General features: G+C 39.7%; 1 protein-coding gene and 1 long non-coding RNA gene across 8 annotated transcripts in view; one reads left to right on the top strand and one right to left on the bottom strand.

The window, feature by feature from the left end:
- LOC138744409 (uncharacterized) overlaps nt 1–26,428 on the top strand; it is a 36,446-nt gene extending 10,018 nt beyond the window's left edge. Inside the window, exons 3-4 of the long non-coding RNA XR_011345515.1 lie at nt 7,783–7,951; nt 26,170–26,428. This is a non-coding gene — a long non-coding RNA (uncharacterized lncRNA). The remainder of the gene's footprint in view (nt 1–7,782; nt 7,952–26,169) is intronic.
- LOC138744408 (exocyst complex component 6-like) overlaps nt 1–26,582 on the bottom strand; it is a 177,273-nt gene that overhangs the window by 117,360 nt on the left and 33,331 nt on the right. For all 7 annotated transcript variants that reach the window (XM_069900541.1, XM_069900542.1, XM_069900544.1 and 4 more), the window contains exons 2-5: nt 15,654–15,825; nt 10,907–10,954; nt 10,735–10,825; nt 5,973–6,018 (exon numbers count right to left, since the gene is read on the bottom strand). In XM_069900541.1, coding sequence (XP_069756642.1) covers nt 5,973–6,018; nt 10,735–10,825; nt 10,907–10,954; nt 15,654–15,825 — 357 coding nt within the window. The remainder of the gene's footprint in view (nt 1–5,972; nt 6,019–10,734; nt 10,826–10,906; nt 10,955–15,653; nt 15,826–26,582) is intronic.

Here is a 26,582-nt window from a genome sequence, read left to right as displayed (position 1 = left end):
TGTATTAAAATGAACATTTTTCCAAGGATACTATACTTATTTCAGGCATTGCCAATACAACTGACAGAAAAATTCTTCAAAGAGTTAAAGAAAATAATAAGGAGATTTTTATGGAGAGGGGGGAAACCGAGGATAGCACTAGATAAATTAACAGAATGGTATAAACAAGGAGGCTTACAATTGCCAAACTTCAAAAATTATTATAGAGCCGCACAATTAAGGTACCTATCAGATTTTTATCAAACAAGGGAAAAACCAGACTGGACGAGACTAGAATTAGATAAAATAGGGGAAAAGATACCTGAACACATATTATATAAATGGGACGAAAAATTGGTACAACATAGAACTTCTCCAGTATTACACCATCTCCTCAATATATGGAAGAAGATTCATGTAGAAAGAAATAAAATAAATTACCAAATACCAAAACTAATATTGACGCAAAATAAGCTACTCCCTTTTACAATAGACAACCTTGCCTTTAGAAAATGGGAAAAAAAAGGGATTAAAAGAATAGAAAATTGTTTTTCAGGAAGTAGATTCTTATCCTTTGAACAAATGAGAGATAAGTACAATATAACTGGAGATACAGCGCTGGCATATTACCAACTGAGATCCTACTTGAAAGATAAATTAGGAAGCAACTTGAGTTTACCAGAGGGAAGTAACCTTGAATATGTGATTACAGATACAATGTTAATCAAAAGATTTATAAAAAATATGTATATTAAACTGCAAGAAAAGGAGAATGAGGAAACAAATGGTAAAACTAAACAAAAATGGGAACAAGATTTAAATATAAAGATAAAAAAGGAAACATGGGAGAAGTTATGCTCTGGAACGATGAGAAATACAATAAATACGAGGCTGCGTATGATACAATATAATTGGTTACACAGACTATACATTACACCGCAAAAGTTAAATAAATGGGACCCAACAGTATCTGATAGATGTTTTCGATGTAAAAAAGAAAGGGGAACAACAATTCATGCAATCTGGACATGTGAGAGAGTAGAAAAATTTTGGGATGATCTCAATCAGATATTAAATAAAATAACAGAAAACAATATACCAAAGAATCCAGAGATCTTTCTCCTAAGTAACATAAAAAATAAAGAATTTGGAATTGACTTGGAAGATGCACAAAAAAGATTTGTCAAGATAGCCCTAGCCGTAGCAAAAAAATGTATTATGTCAACCTGGAAAATGGAAGATAATTTGAAAATACAACAATGGTATATAGAAATGAATAAATGTATTCCATTAGAAAAAATAACATATAGTTTAAGAAATAATATTGAAATATTCGAACAAGTATGGGAGCCTTACATTAAATACAATAGCGAAAACCTACCGGGAACAAACATTACCTAAGTTGATGGAAGGAGAAGAAAAGAAAAGAATGGACTCAGTAGAATTTCTGGTGTATTTTTGTTGAATGACAACATTGTCTAACTGAATTAATGCAACCTAGATTGTATACCTAAAATGGATGAGAGGGGGGGGGGTGGGGGGGTGGCTTGGGAGGAGGGAGGGGGGGAGGGAGAAAAAGTCACTGTAAATGTGTGGAAAAGAAAAAGTGTATATCATGGCTATTGTGATTTATGGTGTGAAAAATAAAAAATTTAAAAAAAAAAAAAAAAAAAAAAGTGAGTACCACATCCTGTCAAAGTGAGACATTGAAGATATCATGGATACACTAGCCAATTGTCAGCACAGGTATTTTTGTACACTGGCCAGACATTCAGTCTGGGCCAAAGATGCTTTCCTTGGATTTATACTTCTAAATCTAGCTCGCACATCATCTTCAGATAATGACAGTAAAGGATCATCAGGAGTCATCGTCGTGTGCAATGGGTCCTCTTTGTCCTAGTGGACAAGTCAGGCAATAGACAGCATTGAGCTCTGGGAGTGAAGCTTTGCTGTTCTTATCTACATTGTGCATTTCATGGGGGGGGCAATTTGTTGGGAAGTTAGGTAATGAATTTTTAAAAAAACAGATGCAAAACAAGGAAATTATACATAATTTAGATCTGACAATGTGTAAAATAAACGAGTATGTGAATCCATAGAACAAGCATTCTACAATTGCATAGTTTTCCAAATATAGTTTCTTGGGGATCTTGTTTATTACTGACTCAAAAGAAGTGCACTTTGCTACACTAACAGCAGATTGAAATGGTCTTGATAGCAATGAGAAACCTTTATGAAATGCTGCATTCTGAATCAAGATACCCCCCACTGCAATTAGAGACCATAAGACACAAAAGCAGAGTCTGTCCTGTCATTTAATCAGGAGATAATCTATTTTCCCACTCAGCCCCACTGCCCGGCCTTCTCCCCATAACAATTGATGCCCTGGCCTATCACGAACCCATCAATCTCTGCTTTAAATATATCCAATGGCTTGGCCTTCCCAAATGCCCCTGGCAACAAATTCCACAAATTTACCACCATCTGACAAAAGAAGGTCCTCCACATTTCTGTTACAAGCAGACACCTTCTTGACCAAGCCTCACGTCATTGGAAACAACCATTCTACATCTTCATTCGAAATGTTTCAATTAGATCCCCCCCTCATTCTCTTAAATTCCAATGAGTACAGGCCAAGTGCTGTCAAACACTTCAGATGATGACCTTTCATTCCCAGAATCATCCTTGTGACCCTCTCCTCAACCTTCTCCAATATCAGCACGTCTTCTCTGAAATGAGGAGCCCAAAACTGTGAGGTCCCACTCCATCACCATATCTCTGCTCTTGTAATCTATTCCTCTTGAAATGAATGCCAGGGGAAATTTAGGATTTTGACCTAACAATAACGAAATGAGCAAAAACATTTTCAAACATGTATGACGGATGCTTTGTCTGGAAACCTGGTAGATTAGTTTTGCCATGAGCTTAATGCTTTTGTCCTTGGAAAGGACAATCTGGGAATACTGTGGAACAAATCCTAGTTATTTGTTGCTGTGCACACCAGACAGTACGCCAGTTGGGAATGAAACAGTTTCCTTTCATTTCAAGGCAAAGTTGCAATTCAACACTACCAGCAAAAGAACGTTTATTGTAGTACTATGAACAAAAAGGAAATCATGGTGCTCAACCATTTGGTAAAAAAATTTACATGATCGTTATATATATTGAATTGTGATCTCATTCAATCATGCAGTTTAATCTATTAGTGAGGCACTGGAATGGGAAACCAGAACACAAATCCTCCTCATCGACAGGTCAGCAGCACATCATTTAAAAACACAAATGCAAAACTGATCCTTTGAATCCAAACTGATAGTTACAGAGATCAGGGCTATTTGACCTCACTCCATTTTCCTATCCTAGCCTTTTATTTCATGATTTTCTTAATATTTGGAAATTTAGATTTCAGATTGTCAGAGTACATACTTGACATCACAAACTACCCTAAGATTATTGTTCCTGCAGGCAAGATAGAATTACCACTTTTGGTACAGTTACACAATCCTTTATCTGGAACCCTTGGGGAACAGTGTGTTCTGAATTTCAGATTTTTATGGATTTCAGAGAAAAGCCAGCTGCCCCAGATTTAAGCCCACCTGAAGTGGGCTGCCATATCCACCCCCTTCCAGTCGCGCTGCCGTCTCCACCCCTCGCCCGCCCGAGTCGCACTGCCATCTCCGACCCTCGCCCGCCCGAGTCAATAAAGTGCAAAAGCAAAGAGTCCTTAAATGAATCCCAGATTGAGTTTTTTGTTGAGGAGTTGAATGCTGGAAGGGGAGTGGCTATTCCTGAATCAGGTGGTGCGAGTTTTGTAGCATTTATACCTATTTCCTGATGGGAACTGCGAGAACAAAGCATGTGTTGGGTGGTGTGGATCCTGGATGATTGATCTCTGACGGCAGCGTCCCCTGTCGATGTTCTCGATGTTGGGGAAAGTTTTGCTGATGATGTCCTGGGCTCTGTCCATTTCCCCATTTGAGATAACATAAAGACCAAGCCTTTGCAACATCCTTGATAGGGCACTGGAACAATTTACCACTTTTTCCCAGATAAAAAGATTTCCTCACCACAATCCGATTATATGATATTCTTTACCAGGCAGATAATGTCCTGTTGTGCCCTGGAAGAATTGTGCAAAATTCTCATTCCTATAAATTGAAATTAAACAGACCTCATCTACTTGCACTCCCTTCTTACAAACTCAACATCCCAGGAAACAGTTTTATAAATCTTCATTGCACACCCCCTATAGCTTTTCAAGACAATATTCAATGTCCTCTCACTGAGCCCTTTATAGTTGCAATATGACTTTTTCACTCCTGTATTCCAATCCTTTTGCAATAAAGCTTCACACCAGGATATCCATGTCCCTTTGAATAGCAGTCTTTCCAAGGGTTTAAATAAATGCTTTTTTTCTGTTTAGAGCACCAAAGCAGGCAACTTTGAATTTTCCACATAAGCACAGGTTAAATTTAACCCAAGGTTGAAGAAATGTTTTAAAGGATGAGCCAACTGTGGCTGACAGAAGAAGTCAAAGACAACATAAAAGCAGAATTACAAAATAAGCAAAAATCAGTGGGAAGCTATAGGATTCGATGCTTTTTAAAATCCCACAGAAGGCAATATAAAAAGCAATAAGGGAAAAGGTGAAATATGAAAGTAAGCTGGCCATTAACACGAGGATTTTACAGATAAAGAAAAAGTGAGGGTGGATATTGGACTGCTGGAAAACTCCATGGGGGATAGTGATGGGGAACAAAGAAATGGCAAACAAACTCAACAAGTATTGTATGTTAGTTTTCACCGCGGAAGGCACCAGCAGTATACCAAAACTTAAGAGTATCAAGGGGCAGAAGTACATGCAGTCACTATTCCTGATGAGAAGGCGCCAGGGAAAGCTGAAAAGTCTGAATGTGGATTTAGGAATATGGATAGACTAAATTCCAGGATTTTTAAAGAGGTAGCTGAAGAGATGGTGGAGATATTGTAGTGAATCTGGAATGGTTCCAGGGGACTGAAAAATTGCAAATCCCACTCCACTCTAAGAAGGGAAGGAGGTAAAAGACAGGAAAGTATAGGCCAATTAACCTGACTTCATTTGGTAAGATGTTAGAACCTATTATCAAGGATGAGGTTTCAGGGCACTTGGAGCCACACAGTAGGCCAGTCAGCATGGTTACCCTATGGATAAATCTTGCCTGAAACATGTTTGAATTCTTTGAGGAAATAACAGAAAGGTCAGAAAAATGTTATTTATTTGGATTTTTAGAAGGCCTTTGGCAAGGCAATAAACAAGAAAAAATGCAAATGCAGAGGTTGAGTGCACTAAAAAATGCCGGAGAAATTCGACAGGTCAAGCATCATCCAAAGTAAAAGGCAGTCAACATTGCATAAGCAGACAGACACTGGAAAAGATAGAGGGGTTAGGAGGGGAAGAGCACAGACTAAGAGGTTGATACATGTGAGAGGACAGAAGAGAAAGCTGAGAAGTAACAGGAGGAGTGGGTTAAGAAGGATAGCTCCCTGATCTTTATCAACATGCAGCACACATGAAGAGGTCCCAGCACTGCCAACCAGAAAGGGCATTTTTATACCCACTCTGACCTGCCAGACAAAATTTCTATCCATACAAATATCATTCACATCTTGCTTAGCAGGTTACAACTCAAGGAAGTAGAGTCTGCAGAAGGACTTTGACAGGTTAGGTGTTTGGGCAAGGAAATCACAGATGGAATAGTGTAGCAAAGTGAATGATCATGCAGTTTGATGGAAGGAAGAAAGAAAGACGGAACACTTTCTAATCGGGCATCAAATTCAGAAATTATAAATACACAAAACCCCATATTGCAAAAAACAGTAAATTATTAATACTAATAAGTTCTTACTGGTCAAACATGGAATCAAAAGAAACAATGTTAATGATAATGCTACAATCACTTTTGTATTTGCAGGGGAAATGACAAGCAAAATTAGTGCAAAGACATACAAACTACCTTTTAGCCTTCATCTGTTCTCTCACTTTGCTGTACATTTCTAGTACTAAAATGCAGAAAAGGGAAGAAAAGTTAACGATTCTTTATTTAATAACCAGTTGAGCACAAAAACAATTTTCATGTTAGATAAACTAATATTTATAACACATGATTTTCCTTTGCATTCCCTTGGACAAGGGAAGATAGCTAGATGACACTCCATAATACAAGATGATTTTTTGTTCCTCTCTGAAGATAATACTTAGCCTATTCCAAGTCTCAATTTGGATAAGGATGTACAAGGAACTAATGCACAATAGGACACTGAACTAACAGCAGTTACATATATAAAAAACAAAGCAAGCCATATTACATCTCAGTACAAATCCAGAAGGACATGCACTGAAAAAATTAATCTGTTTTCTCAATTATTAACTTGGCTTCCACATCCAAGAATAAGAGGAGGTCAGAGGCAAGTTCTTGGAATATCAGACAAGCATCTTCAGTCAGACCTAGCCTCAAAAAGTGATAAATTATTCTTTATTATTCTCCAATCAACATTTTTTGCAAAATAATTGTAAATAGTGGCACCAGAAGAGTCATTTGGATGACACCACGGCAAGTGCAACTGCAAAGGGTGGATGAATTTTAACTTCCCCATAGGTGTTATACCAATTTAGAAAATTTCTGATTTGTAAACAGGTTAATAATAGGTGAATGAGAGTGAAGAGAGTTGTCAAATATCTTGAAATTAGACAAATATGCAAAGACAAAATAATTGAGGATCAAGGCCTGCAGAGAAAAAGCACATCAGCAATCTATACAATTTGCTAATATAGTTCTATGTTTTAAATATTATGTTTCACAAATTCCATTTCCCAAAATTCTAGATTTTGAAAATTAATTGAAATCAGATTCTTGTAGCAAAAAAAAAAACCACAAATTTACAGATGGCAATTAGTTTACTCCTTCAAGGAAGGAGGAATACTAATTTTAAATATATTGTATTTTTCTCTATTTCTGGAAAGAATTGTTAAAATTTGTACATAGTTTGTATGTTTACAATGCTGAACCTTTGTACTTCACATCTGTTCCTCAATTTTTAGTACATTTACAATTGTCTCAAAGAAACTGCACTCAAAATGAAACTTTTGCATCTTTTCATTAAATTTAAAATGCAATTCTTCAGACACTGCAGTTTAGAAATAAAATGCACACCTGCTAGTAATAATAAATGGGAAGAGCAATAGTTAATCTAGATATTGAATTAGGAAAGGGACACCCATGAACACAGCAGAGTTATCAAAAAGTTGATGACATACTTCATTTTTTTTTCCTTCAACAAGTACAGACTTGTTCTACAAATAGATTAATAAAAGACCAGAGATGTAATTTATTATGACATTATGAACAGAAATATATGGAACAATCAGCACTGAATCATTCAACTTTGGACTTTGCATACTATTTCAAAAAAAATGGAACAGATACAGCTGTTGGTTCTCACCTTCAATGGACTACCCATGGAGTAGTCTTGAGGGAGTCAGCAGAGATTACGAGAGGGTATAGGAATGGGACCTCAACCAAAATCTATATTTTGTGCAGGTTCCAGCATTCTATTTAAAAATTGTATAGCAATCAGGAATGAGGAAAGACTTCAACCATCAGGACTTGTCCTCAACAGAAAGAACAATACAAGGTGGAGATTCAATATGGGTGTTTATTGCAGGGAATTGCAACCATTTCCTCCATCAATGCTACTTAGCTCAGGATTTTCGTGTGCATAATAGCCTTAATTTGTTGACTGATCTCTAGGTTCTTTTTTTGACAGATTGTCAAGACCAGATTCCATGGAATTCAGTGGTATTAGACAAAGACGCATCAATTTCAAACTGCCAAGTTACTGACAGGAACAACACTTCTATTCATCTGAACAAATGAATGACTGCAAGACACCTCTGCAAGTTTCGAATAATTTAATATTTTTGGAATTAAATTATGTTAGTTATTTTTAAGTATACAAGTTTAAAAATTTTTTTTGTAAAAAAACTAATTTTTTTTTTAGTGTGTTTAAAAGGTAGCACCAACAAGGATTGTGGCTTATCCCACTGACAAAATTATTTGCATTGTTTTGTGGGTGGGACTTATTCTATTATCTCAATCTAATGAGATTTACACAAGCTGGTGGGCAAACCAGCTGCAAATGGCCTTGCCAAAGCTTAAATCAGCGTTTTGCAGCAAATTGACAATGGCTCATCTGCAAAGGGCAAGTTTGGATTTAATTCCATATACAAGTAGGGATAGCTCACTGCTAGCAAGATATATTGGACCACTTGACTAGAACCCAGCACGTTCTACTGTCAGCCTGGTTTTCATTTCAACTTTTACCGAATTGATTTGTTTTGATTGGAGGATTAGTGTTGGCCAAAAATTTCTGGCCTTCTGCTTTAACTACAGCTACACGCAGTTCAGTGCAGATGCTGATGGGGTACAGGCCCAAGTCAAGATTGGACGTGTTAACAAACATTTCTACGACTGATTTCACCTGCATTGAATTTGTTCATCGTTATTGAATGAAGATCTACCGGGACCAATGCCTGAAGAGGGCGCACAAAATCAGTGAACCGGTGCGGACTCGAAAGGCCAACATGGCCTGTTTCCGCTCCGTAAATGGTTATATGGTTACAGCCCGAAGTAATAAATGGACTGAATGCAGCACACCATGAAAATCAATGGCAAAAGGACCATGTACATACAAGATCACAATACAGTAACAAATCAGACAAGCACAAACTTGTGTTTACAGATTTTTGCTGGAGCTTAAAATACTTTTCTACAGAGAATAACTGATGCAACAACTGTAATAGGATTTGTAATCAAGATTGAAGGAATAAATATTGAATATGGATCAAAAGATAACTGGGAATGGTTTTAGTTTAGATTGCTCTAGCAAGGCTGTGCAGATTACAATGAATCAAATACTATAAACTTGTCAAAGAACATCTCTCTGTAAGTAAAATAAGTTGGTATGGCTTCAGCATACAACACATTTACAAATTTTGATGCTCAGATCAGGGTTTCACTGCAACCTATTTCACTGCCGTAAAAACAAAATAGCTGCATACGGTTAGTCATGATGTTTAATCACACTTGAATCTTTTTCTTTACAAATGTTGACAAAGCTATGTTAATTATTTCCTGATTATTTCACATTTATAGCATTTCACTTTCATGCACAAATTTCAATTTGTGGTAACATAATTCACATTTTCTTCTCCCCCTTTGGCTTTCAAATTTGAATACCAAGGTCACCCTGATTCCCCAATGCATAGTTAATAAATGAACTTAATTTTTTAAAAACCTCTTAATTTCACTTAATTGAAATATTAAAGATAAGTGAATATAAAATTAATGAAAATCTGAACGAGTGTACAGAACAGATTGTACTGTAATCTAGATCCATAAATTTAGAAGTAAACTACTATTAAAAATTAGCTAAGTTTTATTTGTTTTCACAACAGCTTTAAATCTTTGGTTGATTCCAAGATTAAAGTAAATATTGATGTTGAAAATCAACTAGCCAAGATCCAAGTTCTTGCATTTAGAAAGATCCTTTTCATGATTCCCAAGCTTTACTTCTTTGTATTCTATCAAGAATCAATTCAACATGTTGATCACGGTCTGAAGAACTACCTATGACTTACAAATTCATCTTTTATTATAGATGGGAGTCTGCACCCTCTTGCCTCATTTTTGCAAATGGATTTTCTTTTGTAATTTTCTGTATTTCTCTTTCATATTGTTACAAAGTAAAATTTCTGCCATAAAAGGCAACTCAGAACACAAATTTGCTCATATCTTTAGACAAGCATTGTGGAGTTTGAGTGGAATTTTTTGTTTTATTAAACAGAGTTCAACAATGGAAATTGCATTGTCTTTTACTTCAACATTCACCATTCGCAGTTCTGTTGAAGAGTCTTTGAGCTGAGGCCAATTATTTTCCCCCCATAGAGGCTTCTTGACCTGTATTTTCCCTTTTTATTCTGACTTTCAATCAACTGCTAAATATTGCACCCATTCTGCTGCTTGATTAAACAATTACTACTTCCATTCAGGGAAATTAGTTAGAACATATAAACTTGGCCACATCAAATTGTACACATTTATCCAAAAAGTTCCCGTGGCATTTCCAACTTTGAATGTCTTTCAGCCTCACTATTCAGATACTATTAGTGAACACTCATTTTTCATCTGCCTACCTTCCCAAGATGTAGCTTCCCTTTTTCTTTCTCCTTACCCACTCTTGTCTGTGCAAAATAAAGTTGCATCTAAAACCTTTTCTAATTATACAGAAAGATCATTGAGTTCAAATGTTAATTCATTCCCTGGCTAAAAGTTCTGCTTGACCCACCAAGTATTTAATCTTTACAGTTTAGGAAAGTTAGCGGTGAGAATAAACAATGACAGAAAAGTAATTTTTGCTGAAAATTTGGGAAGAGATCAGGAAAATAATAACAGTCAGGGCCATAGAGCAATCTAAAAGGTGGCTTCAGTGAAATTGAACACTTGCAAAAAATGTCAAATTGTCCAATTCTCTGCTGCAATTACTACAATTAGGAAAAAAAAAATCAGTACTAGTTTATAACTTCATCTCAGACTTTTAAGTACAGTTTCTTCGTGGTTAATTCACTATTATATTTGGTTATTTTCAGAAAATGCTCGAGATATGTGCAAAATATAATATCACAAAAATATTTTATGTCACTTAATTTGCTTTTCTTACCAGGAAGACAAAGTTGAAGCTTTTCAACTGTAATGGCAATGTTTCTCTGATGCACCCTACATCGGATTACCCCTTCACTTTGGTTAATCACCTTAAAGTAAATCATATTCCACATTACATTTTTAAAATTGGCAATAAATACTAGGATAAAAATACTAATAATCATTCTTACTTCTTTTCCTGCATCCTGAAGCCGTCGATTAGTGTCAGTTACCTGAACCTAAAAAGTCACATCAAGAAATTAAACACTGAATAAGATCCAACATTTAAGAATATTTCCTGGGTATGCAAGATATTTGCATCTCGACACCCTACTGAAAATAAGAACAAGGATTCATTTTAAAGTACTCTGCCAGTTTAAAAATACGTTTGAAAATTGAACCGGTTTTCTCCCAGTATAAATTCTGAACAATCCAGCAAATTGAAAAAGAATTGCAAGCCATTGTAGATAAATGATGTCCATCTTTTGCCAAATGAACAGCTTAAAATAATCAAATTTTCACAATTAAGCAAATTATTCTCAAATTCAAATGTATTCAACTACATTACATTGGGTTCAATTTTGTTATCCAAATTTCATTTTCCACTTTACTGAAACACCATCCTAAAAACCCTCATTCTTATTTTCAAAAGGGCATTTAAATGTTAAACTATAAAGCTACTACAAATCAACATGTAGATTTAAGATGCGAAAACAAAATTACAACATTTTACTAGATATATTTAAGCACAGGGTGCAAGACAAAAGCAAAATATTTTGTGACACAATTGTATCTATTTTTGAAAGAAAATACATGTGGCCAATTGATAACACTAACTTTGAAAGGATACCCAAATTTTCAGACCTTGCTCCTGTTTATAGTTGGCATTAAAAACAGCCACATGAAAAGGCAGTGATATCAGAAGGAAAAATGCCCAACTCTATCCTGGATGTCAGAAATCTTCATACTCTATGGATAATTAGAGAACCTTGAAGCCCCTCAAGCCTCCTACGCAAATTCTAGTAACAATGATTATAACTTGTGCAATACTGTCACCAAAGTGCTAATCTTCCTCAAATAAGCAAATCTATTCATTCCCTCTGGAATAGTTCCCTCTGCTCACCCCCAAATATGGTCATATTTTTTGACCAGTTCCACTCATCTTCCATCTCCTCTCTGGGTTTCCTTTCCTCAGGTTATCACATCGGCTTTAGCATTTGAGAAAAAAAACTGCATATATTGGATGCAAGTTCCTCAATTAAAACTAAATTCAAGTTCGATCTTTTCTTCATTTCCTGAAAAGTAAGGAATTATTGCTGGATATTCTCCCAGACCATTCTAAATTAGGATAATACTTAAACAACATTTTCTATCATCATGTTTTATCGTGTAATTAACATGGTAAAACATAGCTATTTCAAAAAATGCCAAGCCACATACATGATTTGGGGTAGGTGAGCAAAATGTTGGGGATGGGGCTGTTTTACTAAAAATTTACAGATAGTAAAGATTCAGACAGCAACTGGAAATGTGATGTGAATGCACACGGGGATGATTTAAAGGATAAAAGTGAAGTGCAAGATATAGGAAGATAAATGGTCAAGGATGGATATAATTTTTTTTTAAAATGAGCCTATCAGTGGAAGCAAGGGCTTACTAGATGAACAAGTTTAACAAAGGGCAGCAGCCTCCATTTGGATTGAGGATTTTGCCAGTTAATGAGCTGAAGTAGAGGGGAAGTTTGACAAGGAGTCCAAATCAACATGCTCAGTGATCACACTGTTTGATCTTCATCAAGGTCAAATGTGATACCAGGGTTTTCTCCCTGACCCAGCAGCCCACGAGATCGAGCCTCTGGCACCAACTCTCCCCCTGGCCCCAATAACAACCTCCCCCCCAACACAGTGTCTGACTTCCCCAAACCTACCACTCCTCCCTTGGATCCCTCCACCCTTCACCTCCTGATCCACACCATCTCCCACCCCCCCTTCCCAATGACCCCAACTCCAACCCCTGCATGGTTTTCATTTGGCTAATCCTTCCCTCTTAGAGACAGAACATTCTGTCCTCAGTAGAGACTTCACCTTAGTTCCCCACCATTCCCCCCTTCCCCCACACATACCTCAACGAGTTCTGCACATGCCACGATGCCAAACTCTTCTTTCATTGGCTGTCTCGGTGCCTACTTCTACAACCGGGATTCTCCACCACCATTCCCCCTCTCCCCCCAACTGTAGACAACATCTCCTGATTTAAACCTTCTTACTTCACCTGGAAACCTCAATTAGGGCTTCTGCCTACTTTGGACCTTTACATTTCCAACTGCTGTGAGACATTAACTGTCTCAACTTCACCAATCCCCTCACTAACTCTAATCTCACCCCTTTGGAACATCTTGCTGTCCACTCTCTGCACACCAATTGAAAATTCACTATCAAACTCACAAAGGCGGCATTTTTGTAGTCTGGCGTACTGACCTCTATCTGGCCAAACCCTGATGATAACTCTCAGACACCTGGTCTTATTTACCCCTTCAACAGGAGCCCACCAAAACTAAAACCACAGTCTCATGCACCATCGCCAAATTCATAACTTCCAGCCATCTCCCTTCCACGGGCTCCCACCTTATTGTTTACCAACTCCACACTGCCTGGTTCTACCTTCTACCCAAGATATGCACACTCAATAGTCCCAACAAACACATCCTATCCCACCGAACTAGTATCTGCTTTCCTCAACTCAGTTTTGTGCCCCTGGTCCACCTACATCACGTTCCATCACTTAAACACCTTCCAATTCACTGAAATCGATCACCTCACCTTCACCATGGACATCCAATCACTATATATCTCCATCATCCATAATGAAGGACTCAAGGCCCTTCATTTTTTCCTCAATAACAGATCAACCAGTCTTCCTCCACCACCCTCCTCCAGCTGGCAGAGCTTGTCCTCACCCTCAATCACTTCTCCTTTGACTCATCCTATTTTCTCCAAATCAATGGAGTAGCAATGGTTACTCAAATGGACCCCAGCTATACCCGCCTTGTTGATGGCTATGTGGAGCAATCCATGCTACAAGCCTACACAGGCAAGGCCCCACAATTCTTCCTCTGGTTCACTGACAATTACTTTGGCACACCGATGATAAGTTAACCACATAACCATTTACGGAGCGGAAACAGGCCATGTTAGCCCTTCGAGTCCGCACTGGTTCACTGATTCTTTGACTTTATCCACTTTGTTGCCAACTTCCACCCTAACCTCAAATTCACTTGGTTTATCTCTACCAACACTCTTCCCTCTCGAGATCTGTCTCCATCTCAAGACAATCTCTTGACATTTTCCAGAAGCCCATCAACTTACACAGCTATCTCAACTACACATCTTAACACTGTCACCTGTAAGATTCTATTCCTTTCTCACAATTCCTGTCTCCATCACATCTTCCAGTTCGAAGTTTTCCATGCTAGATGAGAGATGTTCCCTTTCAAAAGTGTGGCCACCCTCTACTACCATCAATTCAGCCCTCACCCCCATATCCTCCGCGACCCACAAATGTGCCCTGGCCCCCTCTACACATCAGGGACAGGATTCCTTTTGCCCTCACCGACCACCCCACCAGCCTCCGCATCTCAACATATCATCCTCAGCTATTTCTGAAACCTGCTGCTTGATCCCACTATAAGACATCTTCCTTTCTCCTCCCCTCTCTGCCTTCCGCAGGGACCACAATCTTTGTGCCTCCCTCCACTCCTCCTTTCCCATTAATCACCCTCTTGCCATCCACCCATGACCACAGGAAGTGATACACATGAATGCACAATCTTCCGGGTGAAGCAGCACCTCACTATAGGGGTAACTGCTGCATCTGGTGTTCCCATTGTGGTTCAAAGTTTAGATTTATTGTCAGAGTGCATTCATAACATCACATACAACCCCAAGATTCATTTTCTTGCAGATTAGGCAAACTTTTTACTTATCAGTAGTCCACAAAAAACTGTACTCAAGATAATTATACAAAAGAAAAATGTATACAAGAAATACAAACTGCGCAATACAAAAAAAATTCAAATAATGTGTGAACAATCCTTAAATGAGTCGGATTTGTGGTGTCCTTTATATCGGAGAAATTAGGCACAGATCAGGAGATCACTTCATTCAACTGCAATTGCAAGGATTTTCCAATGGCAACCAATTTCAATTCCCTGCCCCATTCCCATGCTGACGTGTCTCCCCATGGTCAATTCTCACCTTTCCTCTCCTATCCATGTCCAGTTATCACTTTTTGTTTATTAGTCTGTGCTCCTCCCCCTGACCTTTCTTCCCTTCTCCCCCACTCTTTTTATTCTGCCTGATTTTTACTTATACCTTGAAGAGGTCAACTCATGTTTATCATCATCTGATTGCACAAGTACAACTCAACACCGTTCTCCGAACCTAGGAGCAAATCATACTTGCACATAACCAGATGTTACAGTCAAATAATACATATGCAGGACAAGTATTCATATCTACAAATAAATATTGTTCTGTGATGAGAGTCTCGGATGGTTAGTGTCACCAAAAAATGGCAACAGTAACTGATTCATTGAGGTAGAAATGTGATTGGAAGAATTCAAACAGCATTTCAGGAAAGATCAGGCAAAGAATTGAAAGGATATTAGGAACTTTGCAGGAGTGGAGATGGAGCAATAGTTTGCCAGAACAAAAGCATCAGACATTTTTGAAGACTATAATGGCAAGAGGGAGACAGGAATGGACAGGTGGTGAGGGCAGTCATGGAATTGAAAGAAATAGGGAGAATTTAAGTGAAAGTAAAATTTCAAGATGTGTTGCAGTTACAGGCACAACTACAATGTAACAAGGTTTGCAGCATTGTCAGTGTGACAGCATTTAATTTTCCTTTCTCACACATGTGAAATAGAAACATTCTTACCTTTAGCTTTCCTGCATTTGACCTAACTTTTAGCAGTTCAGTTATTGCATCAACAAAACCCTGATGATGAAAATTACACATTTTTTCAATTTCCCGGTCATGGTTCCGAATTCGGGCCTCAAGTTTTTCCATAAACCGCTTGTGTGCATTGGGCCGGTCATCATATACAGATCTACAAAGGCAAATTTAGACTAATTATAAACAATACTTCATTTTTTAGCCAGCTTACAATGAATAACAAGTATCAGTAACTTTCAAAGTTCAAGAATCAAGATTAAGCAGGTTTTCCAAATGTCCACGGCTCCATCTAGTGAATATTATTATGGCAGCAGCATACTCAAAGAAAATTCTTGTATTGGATGAATGGTCAGTCCTTTCATCAACATTACAATATCCACTATTTACACATGCATCAAACATTCTACAACTTTAGAAAAATACTAACATTCAAAAAGCATTGATTTTGTGCACAATTTTTTTTAAGGATGGTTCAAACTCTTTGTTAACTCGTATTAAAATATTGCTCAAGATTGAACTGTGCATTTATTCATTGGATGAATAGTGGTGTACGTCCATTCACATTTGCTGTTCAAGGTAAATACTGGGTTGCACTACCCCAAAGTAGGACTGGCTGGAGGGAAGCATCCAAGATCACCAACATGCCATATGTAAGCATACCAGAAAAAGCCCCATTCACAAAATGTAAATGCAGTGAAACATAATTATTATAACAGAATAAGTCAATTCAGCCAGAGTCTGTGTCAGCTCTCAGCTCACTAATCCCTTTCTCCCTCATTAATCCTCTCACATGTGCAACAGTTTCCCCAAGCTGAAGCAACTTTTGTTAGATGGCCATGTCACCACACTTGTATCAAAAGCATTAACATTTACATAAAATATGCAAAATTAATAAAAACTAAAATTTCCTTGTCTTCTGAAAATTGAAATACAGATGACACAAACATTAAAAGTGTTGTAGTGTAAAAGGTTGTCATAGGTTACAACATAATATAGGCAGGAAGCAGAGTTGTACAGAAAAGTGGCAGATGGAGTTCAAGAGTTCAATCTAGATAATATGAGTGTGAAGTGATGCATTTTGGAAGGTCAAACTTGAAGACTGAATATATGTTAATAGCAGGATTCTTAACAGTGTGGAAGGACAGAGGGACCTTGGGGTCCAAATCCATAGATCTCTCAAGAATGTTGCGCAGGTTGATAAGGCAATTAAAAATCCTAATGGTAATGCTGGCCCTCATTCGTTAGGGGATTAATTTCAAGAGTTGTGAGGTAATGTAACAGCTCTTTAAAACTCTGGTTGGACCACACTTGGAATATTGTGTTCAGTTCTGGTCCCCTTATTACAGTAAGGTTGTGGAAGCTCTGGAGATTTACTAGGGTGTTGTCTGGATTGGGGATGTGTTAAGAGGTAGGTATTTTCTCTTTGGAGCAAAAGAGGATGAGAGGTGACTTAATAAGGTCAACAAGATTACAAGGGGCATAGATAACATGGAGAGACATCACCTTTATCTTGACACCAGAGGACATTTGTAGGAGGGGAGGAAACTTTAGGGGAGTTGTCAGGGTACTTTTTAAATACACAAATAGTAGTGGGTGCCTGGAGTGCATTGCCAGGGGTAGTGGTGGAGGGTGGTACAATAGGGACATTCAGAAGACTTAGACAGGCACAAGGATGCACAAAAAATCAGTTATAGTGTCAGGTAGAGAAAAATAGATCCTTGTGGGACCTATACTGTGCTGTAATGCTTTTTACCTTGTACATATTTCTTTGTCAGTGCAAAATCTACACTGAAATTAATAGGCCCATTCATCCTGCATGATTCAGAAACAAATTCTACAGCTTAAAATAGAGACAACCCCACCAAGCCCTCCTCCCAAAACATGAGAACTGTTCAGACAATGGAAATTCACTTCACAATTTACAGAATTCGCATCTCACTATTAAAAAATTTGAGAAATGGAATAAAATTCATTCTCACACAGTAAATAATGAGAAAGTAACTATTTTCTGACTCCCATTTTGTTTTGCACCTGCAGATAATACAGCTTCACATTACAAAAAAATTGTGATACAGACCTTCTAGAAATGCAACACCCCCTCCAGACATTGTTCAGTGATTGCCTGTGAACTGACCACAAATTCATTTCCAGTACAACTCCAATTATTCAAAATCAGATTCTCTGAAATCCACATTTATCCAAATTTTTTTTTTTTTTTTTTAAACATTTCAGATAAATGAAAATATCCAAAACAAATCAGAAATCCTCATTTATCGGAATTTTTTTTGGAGCCAAATTGACCTCAAGTTAAAAATTATTCACCCAACATTAAATTAGAATGATCATCGTCCTTGTTTCAGGTAACTCCCTCCTCTTTCTCTCTTTCCATTTCTTCCTTTTCACTCCAACTCTCCCTCTCAAATTGCATGCCACTGTCTCCTAGCCACAAGCAGTTGGAAGGAATCCCTTGTCCTGATGTCATCAAGGAGAGCAGCCTCCGGGGCAGGAGCAGGACCTCAAGCTCAGTGGCGTCCCCCTCCCCTTTTCCTCCTAGACACACTAGAGCTCCCAACACTAACCCCAAACACTCCCCTTGACCTACTACTGAACACACATACCAGACTCCCTGGTGTACATGTGCAGTAGGCTTAGGGGAGGATTTGGAGTCAGGACTCGGGCGTTGCCATCGGGAGCTCCGGTGACCACTGACTTGCCAGTGAGTGTTCTACTGGCCTGGGAAGCCTCCCCAGGGATCTGCGGCAGCAGTGGGGACACGTTGGTGATCGGCAATTTGGAGGTCTTGGTGATCAGCGGTGCCAACTGGGAGGTTTCAGTGATCAGCAACAGCCAGCATTTTTTTTGGTAAGAACTAAACATTATTTTAATGCTTAAAAGGCTTCCCCCATTATTTGTTGTCGTTTAAACGTTGATATAAGTGATTTTGCTATTGCTACTAAAAATGACCAGTTCTCTAAAAAAAACTTTATCTGACATAGGCCCGGTCCTGACCATTTTGGATAATTAAAGTTGTACTGTATCTGCTTTCAGAAACATGACCACAGTTGCAGGTTTTCTAACACTTTCATGTTTGTTACTGCAATTGAACTGCTAGCAAAACCTATTAAAATCTCAACCTCAACATTTTTCTAAAACAAATGAAAATGTAAAGTACCAATCAGATTAAAGCATTAGAACCATAATAAATTACAAACACAGAAACAGGCACCTTTGGCCCTTCTAGTCTGTGCTAAATCATTTTATTTGCCTAGGCCCACTGACCTGCCAACAGCCCTCCATACCTCTCCCATCCATATACTTGCTCAGATTCTTCTTAAATGTTAAAATTGAGCCCACAATTATTACAGCTGGCAGATCATTCCACAATTTCATCAATCCATGTGAAGAAGTTCCCCCTCATGTTCCCTCTAAACCAGTGGTTCTCATTCTTTTTCTTTCCACTCACACACTATAAGTATTCCCGATGACATAGGCACTCTGTGATTAGTAAAGGATTGCTTTAAGCCGTATGTGGCTGGAAAGAAAAAGTTTGAAAACCACTTTTTAAAAAAAAATTGTACCTAATTGACTCGTTATGTGCACGGTTTCATAGATCCAAAGGAAATGGACCAATGACAATTTTTCTCAAGCAAAATATTTCAGTAACATTTGGGCCTAGAGCAGTGATTCTCAACCTTCCCTTCCCACTTACATATGTGCATGCATTCCTAAATCCCTCTGTCATACTGCACCCCTCAGTGCCCTACCATTTACCGTGTATGTCCTTTCTTGGTTTGTCCTTTCAACATGCAACACCTTGTCTACATTAAATTCCATCTGCCATTTTTCAATCCAGATCCCTCTACAAGCTTTAAGAACCTTCTTCGCTGACTACAACAACTCCAAACTTAGTGTCATCTGCAAATTTGCTGACCCAAATGACCAATCATCCAGATCATTGATATAGATAACAAATAACAATAGCCCCATCAGCAATCCCTGAGGCACACCACTAGTCACAGGCCTCTACTCTCTGGCTTCTCCCATCCAGCTATTGTCGAATCCAATTCTCAACTTCACCATATCTAGCATCTGAACCTTCCTGATAATTTTCCCATACAGGACCCTATCAAAGGCCTTACTAAATTGCACGTGGACAACATCCACAGCCTTTCTTTAGTCAACTTTCCTGATAACATCTTCGAAAAATTAAGATTGGTTAAACAAACTACCATGCACAAAGCCATGTTGACTATCCCCCTAATCAGTTCCTGGCTATCCAAATAATTGTACATCTGATCTCTTACTTAGAACACCTACCAATAATTTACCTACTACTGACATCAGGCTCACCGGCCTACAATTTTTCAGTGCTACCTTTTGAAATTTAAAATAAAACAGAACAACATGAGCTACTCTCCGTTCCTCCAGCACCTCACCTTGGCTAAGGATTTTAAATATTTCTGTCAGAGGCCCTGGGGATTTATCCACCCTTATTTTCTTTAAGACTGCAAGCACTTCCTCCTCTTTAATCTGTATAGATTCTATGATCTCACTGCTTTGATTTTAAACTTCCCACGACTGTGCCTATTTCCTGAATGAATACTGATGAAAATGTTAAGATCTCTCACATCTCTTTTGGCTTCATACGAAGCTGATCATTGATCTTCAAGGAGACCAATGTTGCCTCTTACTGTCCTTTTGCTCTTAATATACCAGAAGAAATCCTTAGACTTTTCCTTCATATTGTCCACCAATGCAACCTTGTGTCTTCTTGTAGCCTTCCTGATTTCTCGGAGGTTTCTACAAATATTTTTTATTCTCTGAGCACCTCTTATGCTCCATGTTGCCTATACTTGTTATACACCTCTCTCTTCTTTCAAACCAGATCCCCAGTATCCCTCAAAAACCAAGGTTCCCTATACCTGCTAACCTGGTCTTTAATCCTGACAGGAACATACAAACTCTGTACTCTCAAAATTTCCCTTTTGAAGGTCCTCGCACATCCTTGCCCAAAAACAACTTCTCTCAATCCACACATTCTAGATCATTTCTCATTTCCCAGAATTGGCCTTTCTCTAATTTAGAATCTCAATTGGAGGCAGAGACCTACACATCTCCAAATTAACTTGAAACTTGATCACTGGCTCCAAAATGTTCCCCTACACATACTTCTGTCACCTGTCCGGTTTCATTCCCCAAGAGATGATCCACTATTGCATTCCCTCTAGTTGGTACCTCTATATAATGATTTAGAGAACTTTCCTGAAACATTTGACCAATTCCAAACCATCCAGCCCTTTTACAGTATGGGAGCCCCAGTCAATATGTGGAAAATTCAAATCTCCTACTATCACAACCTTGTGTTTCCTGTAATTGTCTGCTCTCTCTCTATAGATTTGCTCCTCCAATTCTCGTTAACTATTGAGTGGCCAAGAATATAACCCCATGAGTGTGGTCATACTTTTCCCGCTCTTTAGCTCCACCCATATAGCTTCAATAGATGAGCCCTCTGGTCAGTCCTGCCTGAGCACAACTGAGATATTTTCCTGAGGAGCAATGCCACTCCTCCCCCTTTCATCCCCCTGTTTTATCTTATCTAAAGCAACAGAAGCCCAAACACTGAGCTGCCAGTCCTGCCCCTCCTGCAACCAAGTCTCACTAATGGCCAAAATGTCATAATTGCATGTGCCAATCCATGCTCTGAATTCATCTGTCTTTCTAACAATACTCCTTGCATTGAAATAGATGTACCTGTGAACATTTCCACCACATACAACCCGTTTATTTCCAACAATGCATGCAATTTTCATATCATCTTTTCCCTCCTCCACTCCTCTGGCACTCTGGTTCTCATCCCCCTGCAATCTAGTCTAAGCCCACTGGAATAAACTTTTCTGCAAGGATATTAGTCCCCCTGCAGTTCAGATGCAAATCATCCTGTTGGAATAGGTCCCATCTTCCTTGGAAGAGAGCCCAAGGATCCAGAAACCTGAAGCCCTCCCTCCAGCACCGTGTCTTTAGCCTTGTGTTAAGCTATATTTCCCTATTTCTAACCTCACTAACATGTGGCACAGGAGATAATCCTGAGATCACAACCCTGGAGGTCCTGTCCTTCAACCTAGCATCTAGCTCCCTGAACTCTTTGCAGGACCTCCTCACCCTTCCTATCCACATCAATGGTACCTATATGGGCCATGACATCTGGCTGTTCACCCTCCCTCCTGAGAATGCTGTGAACTCTATCTGAGATATCTCAGACCCTGGCACCAAGAAGGCCACATACCATCTGGGATACTCAGACTCCATGCCAGAGACCTGATCACCATAGCTTGTCCCTGGTAGGACATTCACCTCAACAATGGTATAGTTGTTATTGAGGGGAATAGTCACAGGGGATCCCTGTACTACTCCCTGTACTTTCCCTCTCCTGTCACCCATCTAACCTCCCATTGCCTCCTAGATGTCCCTATAACTTCTATCACCCCCTCTACCTCCCAAATGATCTAGAGCTCAAACTCCAGCTCCAATTCCTTAACTCAGTTTGTCAGGAGCTGCAGGTGGATGTACCTCTCACAGATGAAGTCAACAGAGATACTGCTGGCTTCCCTGATGACCCACATTCCATAAGAGGAGCATTCTCCTGCCTTGCTGCCATTCCCATTGTTTATGGTAACAGAAAAAACTCTAAAACCTGCTGAATCCTTTTTGTTCCTTGAATAGGGTGGCCCTTTCTTACTTCAACTCCTGCACCACCACCTCAAGCCTCTTCTCACCGAAGCCCCATGAGCCAAAGCCTTGCCTCTATGATAGCCCACTCCAACACTGACTGCTCCCTCAATGACCACCCCGCGACACAATCCCTCAGTTTTATAGGGATGTTTGGGTCACCTGAGATCAATGGCCCAATCAACTGCCCTTCTACCCTCCAACCGTTGACCTCGATTGCCCAACAGCACCTCTGCCTTCAACTGAGTAATGTGGAAATAAAATTAGATGAGTTGCATGTATCTTTTTTTCTTTGGCTTGGCTTCACGGACGAAGATTTATGGAGGGGGTAAAAATGTCCACGTCAGCTGCAGGCTCGTTTGTGGCTGACAAGTCCGATGCGGGACAGGCAGACACGGTTGCAGCAGTTGCAGGGGAAAATTGGTTGGTTGGGGTTGGGTGTTGGGTTTTTCCTACTTTGCCTTTTGTCAGTGAGGTGGGCTCTGCGGTCTTCTTCAAAGGAGGTTGCTGCCCGCCAAACTGTGAGGCGCCAAGATGCACGGTTTGAGGCGTTATCAGCACACTGGCGGTGGTCAATGTGGCAGGCACCAAGAGATTTCTTTAGGCAGTCCTTGTACCTTTTCTTTGGTGCACCTCTGTCACGGTGGCCAGTGGAGAGCTCGCCATATAACACGATCTTGGGAAGGCGATGGTCCTCCATTCTGGAGACGTGACCCATCCAGCGCAGCTGGATCTTCAGCAGCGTGGACTCGATGCTGTCGACCTCTGCCATCTTGAGTACTTCGACGTTAGGGATGAAAGCGCTCCAATGGATGTTGAGGATGGAGCGGAGACAACGCTGGTGGAAGCGTTCTAGGAGCCGTAGGTGGTGCCGGTAGAGGACCCATGATTCGGAGCCGAACAGGAGTGTGGGTATGACAACGGCTCTGTATACGCTTATCTTTGTGAGGTTTTTCAGTTGGTTGTTTTTCCAGACTCTTTTGTGTAGTCTTCCAAAGGCGCTATTTGCCTTGGCGAGTCTGTTGTCTATCTCGTTGTCGATCCTTGCATCTGATGAAATGGTGCAGCCGAGATAGGTAAACTGGTTGACCGTTTTGAGTTTTGTGTGCCCGATGGAGATGTGGGGGGGCTGGTAGTCATGGTGGGGAGCTGGCTGATGGAGGACCTCAGTTTTCTTCAGGCTGACTTCCAGGCCAAACATTTTGGCAGTTTCCGTAAAGCAGGACGTCAAGCGCTGAAGAGCTGGCTCTGAATGGGCAACTAAAGCGGCATCGTCTGCAAAGAGTAGTGCACGGACAAGTTGCTCTTGTGTCTTGGTGTGAGCTTGCAGGCGCCTCAGATTGAAGAGACTGCCATCCGTGCGGTACCGGATGTAAACAGCGTCTTCATTGTTGGGGTCTTTCATGGCTTGGTTCAGCATCATGCTGAAGAAGATTGATATCTAGAGCATTTTTAAATGTACAAATCCAACGTCAAGCTTAAAAATCATAGTACTGCGTTGTTTTGAGTCAAGAAAAACACAAGGACAAGCGACATCATAACTAGATGAATTGCGTAAACTTGAAATACAGTACAGTACACCAGTATATACAATATGGGCTGAAATTAGTGAAGCCAGAAAAGTCTGGGCTACCAAGAGAATGAGCATCAATTTGTCATGTGCAAATATGTTTCACCAACTTACAGAACTACACAAGTTTTTGATAATAAGAATGGTCATTTTGAAGTTCAAGTTATTATCATCTGATTGTACATGTGCAACCAGACAAAATAGCATACACAACAAATAAAAGTGCTGGAGGTCTTTAGCAGGTCCTGCAGCATCCATGAAAAGCAACAGGTAGTTGATATTTCAGGCCAGAACCCTTCACCAGACCCAGCAAGTTCCACCAGCACTTCAGTGCATTGCTCTAGTACCCCAGTGTGTACAGTCTGGGTTTACTTTGAAGTTCTATCAGAATGAATTTCAATAGATAAACCTTTATTGCAAGAATTGCAATGTAATAACAAAAAGTTAATCATATTATTTCCCCACCTATTCCCTCCTCATGATGTGAATAGTGGATCCCTTGGGTCTATTTATATATGTTCAATAGCATTACTCTCAATTTGTTTAGCAGCACACAATTCCAGCACACAATTCCAGCACACAATTCCAGCACACAATTCCAGCACACAATTCCAGCACACAATTCCAGCACACAATTCCAGCACACAATTCCAGCACACAATTCCAGCACACAATTCCAGCACACAATTCCAGCACACAATTCCAGCACACAATTCCAGCACACAATTCCAGCACACAATTCCAGCACACAATTCCAGCACACAATTCCAGCACACAATTCCAGCACACAATTCCAGCACACAATTCCAGCACACAATTCCAGCACACAATTCCAGCACACAATTCCAGCACACAATTCCAGCACACAATTCCAGCACACAATTGTTGTGCATCATTCTTTCCTAACTTCTCTCTCCACATCGCTATCCCCACCAAACAGCTTGACCTGCCACTCGTAATGGCACAATATATATCCCTCACAGCTATGTTACATATTTCTCCATACATTAATGCAGCCAGATTCTCATCCATGATTTGTTGGCACCATCCGTTTTCTGAATCTCATGCAGGTTATGGAAAATGTTAATTTTTTTCTCTCCATAATCTCTGGTTCCTGCCCCTCATCTCTAATTTCTATCCATTCATTTAAGAGACCAAATATTTAAATCACACAATTTTATTTTTTCTCAATTCAAATTTGCCCTCATTTTTCTTCAGTGGCACATTTGGTTTTACTGCAATAATCAACACTCTTATTCCACATTGAGAGATTGCCCAGGTTAGATTCCAACGATTATTGCCTTTTACCACCACCTCTTTTTCTTTGCTGAGTGACAAAGGCCAAGACCATAAGGGAAGGCAAGGTTAAAGGTGAAAACGGTGGCGCTACCAGAACCACTGTAATGGCAGCGCTACCACTGGTGCAGACCGACCGGGAGCGAGGAGTGGAGATATAGCACTCTCACAAGGCCCAACCATCCAGTCAACAGCCATCAGCTCCACACAGGCTTTGAATAGTCCGTTAAAGGAACCAACGGTAGTTTTATTTAAAATCCTGCAACCGCGGGGTCTGCACCCAAGAAGGTGGCACCAATGATTGGCAGCATCCACGAGGGGTTACAGATTCTAGGGAAGCAGAGGACTGGTGCAGGGCATCATAAAATGGGGAGACCATCCCATCTGAGAAGGAGAAGCAAAGCAAAGTGATCACGGCGGTGGACCAGTGAGGGAGCTCTGCAGCTGGAAGACCCACACATGCAACAGCTGCTGGCAACTCGAGGCGAGGAACCTACAGAGGCTGTGGACCGCTGTTGGGAGACGCGCTGGGCTGCGGACTGCTGAAGACTGGCTCAAATCTGACTGAAGGGGTACCAGGTGTTGGTAGTGGGATGCAAGGGGGTGCCAAAGGCACTGAGGGGGTTCCTGACCGTGTTGAAGGTTCGGATCTGGAGCTCAGGTTGCCATTGGTTTGGACTGGACTCTGTGTGGCTGCGGAGGCAAACCTACGGACACTCGGTGACTCTTGGGGGGGGGGGCTCTCCTTTGATTCTCTTTCTGACTAAGCAGCACTTCAGGCAATTTCTGCTGATGACGAATCTGTCTGCCTTACAGCAGGCAAGAGCAATTTCATGTAATATGATGCTGTTTTATTACAATGACAATAAATTGAATCTTGAAATTTTGAATTTCCTTACTAAACAGGACAAACAAAGCCGAACCAAGTACAGAAACTGGACTAGGAAGCCATTACAAACAGGAAAACAACAAAAAGGAGCAGAGGTGACAATAATGGACCGGTATTCAAAAATGGAAGAATGAAGATTGTACTGTGCAACATGATGTTCAAATGTACGATGATGAATAAGGATTTATAAAGCTCAGTTACGAAGGGGAATACAAGTTTACAGTGCTACAGGAATTTACAGTTATTGCAAATTCAACATCTTTTAGTTAACAATTAGGAGCATTTATTTGACATTAAAAGTATGAACATTTTCAAACAGAATTTTTTATTACTGTACAGCAACACCAATACAAACTAAACTTTGAGTAATACATTCAAAATAACTGTTTTAAAACACCACTCCTGATCACTAGTTCACAGCAACTTTAAA

Source organism: Narcine bancroftii, chromosome 10, assembly GCF_036971445.1.
Source record: "Narcine bancroftii isolate sNarBan1 chromosome 10, sNarBan1.hap1, whole genome shotgun sequence".
Lineage (NCBI taxonomy): Eukaryota > Metazoa > Chordata > Chondrichthyes > Torpediniformes > Narcinidae > Narcine > Narcine bancroftii.
Note: the sequence above shows the minus strand (reverse complement) of the source record. Positions and strands in the feature narration are given on the sequence as shown.